The sequence below is a fragment of the Clinocottus analis genome, unplaced genomic scaffold (assembly GCF_023055335.1).
Source record: "Clinocottus analis isolate CAN_PGR_092001 unplaced genomic scaffold, fCliAna1.0.p SCAF_23, whole genome shotgun sequence".
Taxonomy (NCBI): domain Eukaryota; kingdom Metazoa; phylum Chordata; class Actinopteri; order Perciformes; family Cottidae; genus Clinocottus; species Clinocottus analis.
In genome coordinates this window covers 7,975,329-7,986,619 of record NW_027175965.1, presented here as the reverse complement: position 1 = coordinate 7,986,619, position 11,291 = coordinate 7,975,329, and the positions used below count along the sequence as shown (strand labels likewise).

Genomic DNA, 11,291 nt, shown 5'->3' with positions numbered 1-11,291 from the left:
TTAAGATAATACAAAGACAAATCTCATGATCTATTTGTTCTATTCTAACACATTTAAACTCTTTCCTTTACGCCTCTCTGCCTTCTTTCCTTTAAGTCCTGAACTTGTAAACCCTCACACGACCCCGTCTTCCCCCCCCCCCGTCTCTCTCTTGCGTACCGGGGACTTGTAGTCCAGATCCTCCATGGACCTGAAGAAGTCCAGGCTCTTGGCGGCGCTGAGCTTGCCTTGCTCCACCGTCGTGGTGCTCAGGGAGTCCAGGATTTCCTCCAGCAGGTTCATCTGGCCGGAGCGCGAGGACTCCATGTCCAGCTCCAGAGAGTCGTCGCTGTCCTCGATGTACGAAGGGACATCCCCGCTGTCCTCGGAGGAGATCCTGAGACAGTCGGAGTCAAACAGGAATACGTGGATTATTTCATAAAAGTCATATTTTCAAGTATGTAGCGTTTTACTGAGAACTACGCTGCGATATGCAGTTCCTTTGAAAGGAGTCTTGAGTGACACTTCTGTCAATTTAAGCTGTTACTACATATGTCCACCAGGGGGCAGTATTATCATGGGTAAAAAACAAAAAAAAAGGTTGAACGTGCTCAGATAAAGTGAATTTTAACCTTCTTCTTTTATTTTTATATTTTAAATGAATCAGCCAGCCGGCTAAAGTTCCAAATATCTTGAAACAAATTGAGAATGGCCAAAATGTTCATTTTCATGCGATGATAAAAACATAAATACTTACTTGCTCGCAGTGTCCAGCTCATCATTATCGAGTCTGTAGCCGAAATCTCGAGGGCCCATGCTCATGGGATACTTGTTGAAGTTTTGCTGTTAATGAGAACAACACAGCAAGTGGATGCAGTTAGAAAAGCAAAAGCATTACAGGATAAAAACGAGGAAAGTGGACCCGGGGGGAAGGCGGGCGGGGGGGGGGGGGGTTCTCTTTAAGATACAAGGCTTGGTGATAAACATGGAGGCAGACAGAACGTGGCGTTCTGCTGAGCTACGGCGTTTCATTAAACAACGAGCTGCAACCTGATGGAGAGAAGATGCAGGTCTGTGTCTGGTGGGTCCCCCACAAGACACCAGCAGCAGTTTTAATGAGCCCGGACCCTTCGGGTTGAGACTAAATTTGTCAAATTTGGGTCCGGGGATAAAAAAATCTTTAACATCCCCTGCAGTATTTTATCAAACTCAGCATTATGTGGGAAGTTAAAGCCACACACACACACACACACACACACACAGTGAGCTGAGATGTGGGTATAGCTACGTGACGGTATTTGCCACTGAGAGGTGAGTGATCAGTGTGTGCTGGAGTCGTTGTCGCACACAGCTGGTTTAATAAGCCACCTGTGTACCATATTTAATGGGTGGGTTAAAGAAGAGACAGAAGCTTTACAGAGCGGGGCAGGATTCTCCCCATGGGAGCCCAAATCTGCCCCAGGCCACCGATTAACATGCCTTCCACTCTGACGCATGTGTTCCTCTCTCTCGCGTGCGCATGTTCGTTTATGTTAACAATATCGCTCACTTTCTAATTTACACTCTTTCCACGTTCGCCCATTTACCTCCTCACATATTGCTGCACACCTTGAGTCTTTTTTTGAGGGGGTAACATCTTGAAATTGTCGTTCAGTCTCTTATAAGTTGTGTGTAGACAAACAAGCATTCATGTGGTAGAGTTAGCGGGTTCCCCCTGTGTGTTTTTTGTGTTATTTTTTACAATAGCGTGGCTCCACCTCTCTGCATTTTTCTCTCTAAACTCACGTTAGCAAATTATCAAAGCGCCACAGCGAGCAAAAGGGCTCTTCACAACCCTGAAAGTGAGTGGAGAACGAGCGTGTGTGTGTGTGTGTGTGTGTGTTGAGGGATTGTCGTGTTGGTGCGCTTGTGTTGTGGTCGTGAGACACAAAAAAAAGGTGAAGGAAAGCAAAGAAACTCTCGTTATGAACGGCAAACAAACTCAGAGTGAGTCGAGAGCCGGATGACTGAGGAGGAAGGGAACTAATGAAGAAGAGGAGAAAAAAAGGAAGGAAATATTTAGAGGTGAGGAGAGATTCCTCAAAGAAAGAATGATGGGAATGGGGGGAGGAAGGAGGAGGAAGAGGGGTGGGGGGGTTAGCGTCGGACCCGGTTAGCCAAGCTGGTCTTGATTAGCCGACGCAGTGCCAGCCAGACGGGCGGAATGTAACGTGTGGCTGGCCTGGCCTCATTTAGGGCCTGTGTTCGGCCAGGGAAGGCACACACACACACACACACACACACACACACAAACTCGTACACACACACACAAACACAAAAGAGTTAAAGTGCCATTTTCTCCATAAAAGTCAGCGGAGGAGATGTGTGCAGTAGCCACTTAAGCCCTCTCAGCCATCGGGCTAAACACGAACACATGTGGCGGCGCTGCTGATTGGCCGAGCCGCTCCCCCGTCCACGGCGGCGTGGAGCTATAATGAAAGAAATATCAGAGGGGCTCCGGCCCGGGATCCCTAAACAGCCTTTAATGGATTCCTGTGTCAGGGCAGTAAATCTGGGGCCAGGCCGGCGTGCCAGCCGGCCGAAGCCAAAGCGGGTCGGCGGAGCGGAGATGCACCTGTGAGACACTTGGGGGGAAAGGGGCGGGACACACAAACCCTGCATGTTCATGATGTGTGTGTGTGTGTGTGGTTCATTTAGCCATTATTTGTGCAAGAGAGCTGTGTGTGTGTGTGTGTGTGTAGGGAAGCGGGGCCTCTCTCTGCGTCTAGGTGTTTATTAAAGCAAGGTGAGGCCCAACACAACCAGACACAGGTCATGAAGCCCGGCCCTCTGATCTCCCTTACAGCTCCGGTGCCGTCTACAAAAAAAAAAAAAAAGTTCCACAGGGAGCCGTAAACGGATGGCACCTCGCTTCACGGCTTTATCAATTTGTCATTCCCTCTCTTCACTGTGACCCTGGAGTGCGGCCGTTAAGATTAGACTATTTACAACAACCAAAACTTGGGTTTATCGCACTTTTCTTTTCCTTTTTTAATGGCCAACACGCTGCATTCCTTTGACTGATAATGCGAGATACAAAGTGTGCTTCTGTGAGACGCTTGAACATAATATGTCTGCCCTCGCTGTCGAAATCATCAGCATCAGTTAAATGTGAGATCTCACATGAGATGTACTGTATGTCAACGTAAAAAAACACAACAACAACAATAACACAACTATATAGAGACTCTTCAAATGTGCAGGGAGATATTCTCAAGCAGAGCCGTGACAGCTCTGGCACCATCCCATACCTCCTCAGGCCTGACAGGACAGGGGAGAGCATTTTTTAAAACAACAGATTATCATACTGCTCCTTCATTAGCGTCTCGCTGTCGGCTAATGGGGAAGCTAAAAGGTGAAAATGTAAAACGTGATTCTCCCCTCTCCGCCTCCCCGTCTCCCATTTCCTCCCTCCATCACTCTGCTGTCAGCGACAGATGTCACTGTTTCCGTCTGCCTCGCTCTCGCCTCCCCTTTCCTCTCCAGCGCCAGTGCGACTGTACGATCTGACTGGTTGGCTCCCTGCAGGAGGAGACACAGCAGAGGAGGCAGGGAAATAATAAGAAGGATCAGGTTGTTTCAGTAAAAACCAGCTCAACGGAGGGAGAGAACAGCCTCGTGTTCCTCAAATCAAGGATACGATTTGAGCTCTAAGATCTCAGCTTCTCTTTATTTTTTTACCTTGACGGAAACATTTCTTAATAATGTTTACAGTATTTTGTAATCTGTTTTTTTAAATGTTTCACTTGGATCCAGGTTCCTGAGTAGCTGGCTTAAGAAATTGAAGAATCCTAATCTCCACTAGTTGAGGCTTTAGACATTAAAAAAGGCCACACATCCACTAATAAGTCTTTACTGTCATGGATTGTGAGCAAATGATGGTGGATTTATTAACACGATTAACTTATGTTTCACCCTTTATATCCTGGCATTGCATTATATCTAAAGGGCCTCAGATTTAATGCAACAAATGACATTTAGTGTCTGCGGTTATGAGGGGAAAGTAGTCATCACCGTCTACTCTAGTGGCTGCATTTGGAGAAACAAACTTTCCCCTCCTCTTCCCTTTCTTTCCCTCCCTGCATGACCGGTGAAGCGGAACAAGTATGGCCGTCTGTGACGGGGCCAAACGCTCGCGGACTTTAATAGCCGGTCTTACATTATACATTTCATATGGTATTTTCTGAGCGGGCACTGATCTCACTGCTTGGCAGTGTACGTAAAGAGATGCCGGCGAAATGCAAACAAACCTCGGGGAGAGGCAGAGCCTTCGCAGAAGTACGGCCAAGTCTGTTTAAGAGCTGCTGCGCTCCAAAAACAAAAAGAAATAAAAAAGAAAAATAGCATTCGAGGCAAGATGCACTGCTCGTGTTTCCAACTGGCTGCTGCTAAAAGCCCACTTTCATTTATTTTTTTTTTGCTTAAAAAAAGGGAGGCATATAAAAGAAGTAAAGTGTGCATTATGCTTATTCTGTTGCACTGAACTCCTCCAGAAGTATCACCTGGAGTCTTTCTGTGAACGGCTGCAGTACTACGAAGGGCCAGCAGATGGCACTTTGGGTTCAGCGAGGAAGGCAGTCGGTCTCTGAAGTGTTGAGAAACTAAATGAAGTGGAGCCTACAAACACACACACACACAACCACGTGTACACACACACACACACACACACACACATGCACCCACCCAATGGAAAGCGCCTCTGTATTTAAAGTCCATTGTAAGCATTCTAACTATGTGTCTCGCAATATTAATCTTATAACAAATATTATGAGCAGATTTGAGCTATTTTCCATTTACAATAACATTGAAAATGTAATTTACACACACACACACACACACACACACACACAAAATGGAGAGCGCCACTGTATTTAAAGTTCATTGTAATACATTCTATCTATTCATCTCGCAATATTAATCTTATAATAAATATTGTGAGCAGATTTGAGCTATTTTCCATTTACAATAAGATTGAAAATGTAATTTATGCACACACAAACACACACACACACACACACACACACACACACACACACACACACACACACACCTGTAATCTACATGAATAGGCTGTATATAGATATGCAGTTTACTCAGAAAGTATTGCTTTAGCATTTTGTTCAAAATATAGCATTTTCAATCATATACTGAATATGACACACACACACACACACACACACACACACACACACACACACACACACACACACACACACACACTGTGTAAGACTTCATGAGCAATATTTCAATTGAAGTGTTACTGTATTAAAATACATATTATTAGTATAAGCATGTTTAAACTCAAGTATCCTGAAGTCCTGACCACGCAAACATGTGTGTCCAGTGGCCATGCACACATGATCGAGCACAACACACACCCATGCACACACACACACACGCTCACAGGAACAGACTGAAGTATCCGTGTGACTTTGTTCCTCTGTTAAACATCGTTGTCAGCTCCCTGTTCCCCCTCCGCACTAAGCGACGTGGTGTTTTTTTCCGGGCTGGCTCCTCTCCCGCCTCGCCAGGTGAGGAGCCCGGAGCCCGAGGCGGCGCCCGGACACGGGCCTGCTGGCTGTCACTGTCCATAACGCCGTCCCGACCTCTGCTCTCCTCTACAGCTCCTCCAACCTGAGGGCAAACTGCTAAACGCATGCGTGTTTGTGTGCACGCGGTACAACACAGTCCAAACCACGCGCATGTATAGAAGACACACACTCTGTTTGCAGATGCTCACAGCACAACCCCCACATGAAACACACACATACCTGATATACAGAATTTCCTAAACAGATGTGGCACTCACACAGAAACGCCTGAACAATGGTTGTTGTTTGTTGTATCAGACGAGGAGTCAGCGGTCCAATTCAGTCTTGTTTTTGTCAAACGAAAGGATTCCTCCTACATCCTTAATCAACAAGCTCACCAAACGCTGAGAATCACCCACATTGCCAGATTACGGCTGAGATATGTACGCAAATGACAGCAGCGCTTTCACTTTGGTTCACGTGTTGGCTGATCAAATGGAATATGAATTTTAGTAACCGATTATTTTCTGCTGTGATTAATTAAAAGAGAGCTACTCCAGGATCATTCATTTCATTTCAAGGACAAACATTGAGGAGTTTGAGGAGAAGAGGAAAAAAAAACAGGATGAATGATAAAAGGCTTCTTCTTTCATACAGGAAGGAGGAATGTCTTTAATCAGATCACATATTTGGACCGCCAGATGACAAAATGTTTCAGGATTTTGACGTTAGCAGGTGAATGAGCTTTTGTTGGTCACTTGGTCCGAGGTATGGATGTGAGAAAAGGACGCGGTGGTGGAGCTTATGAGCGCACTGGAGCTAAGGACACAAAAATGTGTCTTACAGGCAAAACATGTTCAAGAAGCAGCGTCATTGAACTATCTGTAACATACTTGCCAGTTTATTAGGCACACCTACAGTAGCTAGAACTCATAGAGGACGTGTTTAAAAAAAATGAGGTCACTGATAAAAATAGGGTAGAATTTCACTTCAAGAAAAGTAAGATATTTTTCTTAGAATATTTAGAATTGCATTATTGAGGTTGAATGGACGAAGACGTCGGGACGAGAGACGTGTGTGTGTGTGTGTGTGTGTGTGTGTGTGTGTGGGCAGGAGAGGCAGGGCAGGTATGAGGGGGTAAAGGGAGGTTTTCTATTTTTTTCCCTTTACTTAACCTTTATTTAACCAGGTTAGTCCCTTTGAGAGCAATTTCTCGTGCAAGGAACACCTGGTCAACACAGTTGTGGGCAGAATACAGTATCAAGGTTTCATGGGCAGCAACTTAATACAAAAACTGATGGAAAGGAAGGAGAAGGAAAGATAAGAGGGGGATATTTTCCTCCACGAATCTTTTGAACCGTCACTAAAATGTATGAACGGTGCTTTAAAGAGGTGGAAGTAAATAAATGGCTAACATTAAGAGAAAAGAAAGAGTCTTTCCTGCATTGTGTGCATGTAAAAAATGTTGGTCATGAACATCTTTTTGTGAAATAACTTTTTTGAGTTTTTAAGTAACGTTTCAGGACGTAAACCAAACGAAAATGACTGTCTTGGAACAAACAAAACAAAAACTCTTTTTAGTTTTGAAGAGTTTCAATCTTTCAGGGGTTACTGCGCACTGTCGGGCCATAAATTATCAAAGCTTTCTTGGCTTCTCAATTTTCCGTCTTAGTTTCAGTTGACAGAAAAAAAACTGTGTGGATGTCAGAGAGCGCTCTCCTACCGGGGTTTGTCTTTAATGTGTAGGCGTCCGGGAAACATGCTGGTAAACTCTACTCCAGCTCAAAGATAGAAGTCAATTTATAAAAGTTAACGTGAGAAGAGAAGGATGGGAAGAGCATTGTGTATGGCTGCAGAAAAACTGTGTGTATATATACAAATATATAACACACAAATACACAAAATCCGTGCTGTGGGACACGTGTCCTGTGTGTCCCTCCTCCAGTGGTCCCCAGGGACCCGTTACTGTGGCAATGAACAGGCCTCAATGGCATGGACAGGGGTGTGAGAGTGTGTATATCCTGAACACGGTGTGTGTGCACGCTTGTGGGTGTGCGCGCACATCAATTGCATGTTAACTGTTAATCTGTGTGTGTGTGTGAGTGTGTGTGTCGGGCTGGCCTGTCTTTGTGTGTGCACTGGCTGGGGGGAGGAGGGAGGGTGTCCGAGGAGGCCTTTAGAAAACCCTAATTGCCGTTCTCCTCCTCTCCCCGGCCGTCACACCTTCCTCTGTGCAAAGACTTCCCAGTCTCATCTCTAACACACACACACACACACACACACACACACACACACACACACATACACGCACGCACACACACACACACCCTCTCCTAATCAAACTCATACACGACTGTGACTAAAATGTCAGTGTGTGCATGCAGGATGTTTTTTTGTGAGTCCACTTGGCTTTTTTTTCTTCCTTTAGCCAGAATAAGTGGAAAAGCTCCAGCTGAGAGGAAGATATTAGGTGGAAGATTTAACTAGCAACCTGAGGCTGTGTGCATCCGTTTAATACTTATTTTAATTACATTAAACTAGACTTCCTTCACCAAGAACTACATACACTTTTTCTCTTGGTCTCTTCTCATTTTTTTATTTTTTTTACCTGATAGATTTATTGATGAGTGTGTATTTTGTGAGTGTGCATGTGCTTGCACATTGTATGCCAGCTCTGCACACACACAAAAGTGCTATCCACTTATGGGGCACAAGCAAATTCTTCAGAGGAAATGCTGACCAGCAGATGAGTTGCTTCTACTGTCCGCGCTGCTCAGAGAGAAACACTGAATGTACAACACGAGCGCGTTGAAAGAAGAAGAAGAAAAAATGCTTATCGTTACATTTGGCACCCTACAAACCCACTGCACTTCCAAGAGCTGTTTCAAGAGAGCGCGAAAGCAGAGGGGAGCGAGAGAGTGGAGGATGGAGTCAAAAACAAGAGCGGAGGGGATGAAGAACGAAAGAAAGGAAGAAAGAAAGACATGAGAACAAAAAAAATGGACGGAAAATGGCACAGAAGTGGAAGACGGCATCCATGTCGATCAAGTAAAAAACTGAGCTCTGGTGTGATCAGTCGGTGTACATGCAGTTAACTTATTTACTGATGTGCATCAGTGTGTGTGTGTGTGTGTGTGTGTGTGTGTGTGTGTGTGTGTGTGTGTGTGTGTGTGTCATACCCGTCTCATCTTCTGCAGTCTCCTTGGAGACAGGCTCTTGGTGCTGGTGGGAGACCCCTCACAGACCATCACCCCCTCTTCCTCTTCTTCCTGAGAGAGAAATGAAATGAATGTGAATATAAAACGAATCGGTGTTGTATATGAACGAAAGTGACGAGTATGTAGAATCTGCTGGTTGGAAGAATAATGTGTTTTATTACATTCAAACCACATCACATTTAATGTTTTACTCCCTCGATTTAAGAATGATGCGCTTTGTACAGTTTGTTTCTATTTCTCAGTGACGTTTGTATAAGTTAATGGATTATTCTGGTGATAGTCTACTTTTTATTGCTACCAACAACTCCTACTCATAAGTATTGTGTATCTGTACCGTAGATCCAAAGGAAGATATTAAACACACTGCACCGTCACTGCAAATACTAAATCTGCTTCAACAATAGTGCTTCAGAAATGCACCGTATCTTTGGGTTTGGAGAACATCTGCTTCAGTAAATCACTGGAAGAATTAAAGTACATACTCTAACCCGTCTTTCAAAAGAAAGATCTTCAGTAGGAACAAATTAGTTTGTGTCTCTGAGGCATGAGACTGAAGAGAAGAAGTAACGCATTGTTGGTTTTTGGTCTTTTCATAGAAATTTGGGATAACGGCGCATATATTTATGACCACCAGCCTGATCCTTTAAAACTTACTCGACAAGGGTTTAACAATTACGTTCAAGTTAACCAGCACTGATGAGCTTAATTTCAATATGGCTGCCAGCAACACACACACACGCACTGCAGATCAAGTGTGATCCTGGGAAAGTTGAATTCATTAATCTGTGTATTTGAGAATTTATGAATGCAAAGGAAATATGTTTAACCTCAAATCAAATAGATTTCAAAACCTCTATTTTCCTCTACAATATGTGTGTGTGTGTGTGTGTGTGTGTCTGCACACATGCAGAACTCCTGGTGCTCTTCATCGGTGCCCTCTCTGCACAGTTTCCCCGCTGACAGATCAAACTGCTATTGCCTTATCAAATCCATCAGGCTTATGGAAACATACACCTCGTTACATTAGCTTTGAGGAAATCACAGGCCCGCTGATGAAATATGCAGACAATAAAAGAGAAAAGAGGAGGCCGGGGCTCGGATGACATGACAGGCCATAGCCAGAGGGGCGTTGGTTAAAAATGTACAGCCCTGAACAAAGCGCTAAGCAGGCTTCAACAGTCATTAAAGGGCCCGGCGTCAGAAGCACGCACTCCATGTAAAGCAGCCTTCCTGTCTGTTTCTATGAGGGAGGAGGTGAGGGGGGGGGGCTGCTGCATCTGTGTGCCTCCGAACAGAATCACGTGTGCACACATCATCTCTACAAGCGTGTGCGTGTATGTCAGGGAGGTGTGAAGGTCCGTGCCGCTCACCCTCGCTTTCAGCCTGCCCTTAATGTCTCGGATGCCCCTCTTCGCGTGACTCTTGGCCTAGGAGGAGGAGGAGGAGGAGGAGAAAAAAAAACAACACGCACAGATTACTAATCCAAAAAAAAAATGCTGCATTAACATTCTGTTCTGGTTTGGTGTAACATCAGAAAAAAAGCTTTGATCCCTGTGGTAAAAAAACACAGAGACAAAAGGCGGGATGAGAGCGTTGCGCACGAACAGAAGGCGATAACATGAAACCCTGACCACCTATTGTACACATGCTGATGACACGCTGCCGCTCATCAAACGCACACTACACAACTCCAATTCCTTCCACTGTCAATTACTTATTGAATATTAAGGCAAACTGATTCTTTTGCATAAAACAACCTGCAAAATGGGAGTTTTGAGGACTCAATGTTTCAAGTTATGTACACAGAGAAGACACATTACGTAGCATTAAGCTACATTCATTAGACTGTTTGGAAGAACAACATACTTTAGTCACAGCTGTGTTGAACAGTGCTCCTCCTCTCTGTAACAGACACAGAACATTATTAGTAAGTCACTTCAGGTGAGTTTCCACACATACAGATTCTTTTTAAACGATCAAATATTCATATTATCCACACAGCATGCAATAATATCAGCCCGAAGAGAGCGAGCTGCACTGCAGTTAGATTAAGCACAGTATCAATATGGTGAGAATCATTTCTACCGTATCATTTGACTCCCACAGTAGTCACAAATGACTCATTTTCAATTTCAAACACAGCCAAAAACTCCCCGTGCAGCTGTAAATAATATCGTAACGCAACTTCCATAAACAAGCGGTGACACCAGGCAAAGTATCACGCGGCTGAGCCGTGATAAACTGCATGATTCAAAGCATTCAGGAGGGGTTTTATTTAGAAGCAGCCTAAAACAGCGATGGAAGGGACTGTGCGTGATTGATTTCTACTTTGAGTTCTGCAGACTGACATTATGGCACCCGATATCTCTCGGTGCCTGTCTTCTTCTCTCTCTCAGAGTTTGCTGGATCTCTCCTCTGGCGTCTCGTTCTTTTCCTCCGTTTGGTCTTTAGTGTAAGCACAAAGCGGCGGCTAAACGGCTAAACAGAGTAAATGGCAGACAGCGTTTCAGAAGTCGGCAAAGGG

General features: G+C 44.6%; 1 protein-coding gene across 4 annotated transcripts in view; it reads right to left on the bottom strand.

The window, feature by feature from the left end:
• Positions 1-11,291, bottom strand: part of dennd1b (DENN/MADD domain containing 1B) — a 100,054-nt gene that overhangs the window by 5,672 nt on the left and 83,091 nt on the right. For 2 of the 4 annotated variants that reach the window (XM_068589521.1, XM_068589517.1), the window contains 5 exons: positions 10,634-10,669; positions 10,138-10,194; positions 8,729-8,818; positions 737-822; positions 160-376 (listed from right to left, as the gene is read on the bottom strand). In XM_068589521.1, coding sequence (XP_068445622.1) covers positions 160-376; positions 737-822; positions 8,729-8,818; positions 10,138-10,194; positions 10,634-10,669 — 486 coding nt within the window. Of the gene's footprint in view, positions 1-159; positions 377-736; positions 823-2,339; positions 3,541-8,728; positions 8,819-10,137; positions 10,195-10,633; positions 10,670-10,802; positions 11,246-11,291 lie in introns of those variants that run through there. The other 2 variants (XM_068589518.1, XM_068589519.1) reach the window with 2 other exon arrangements.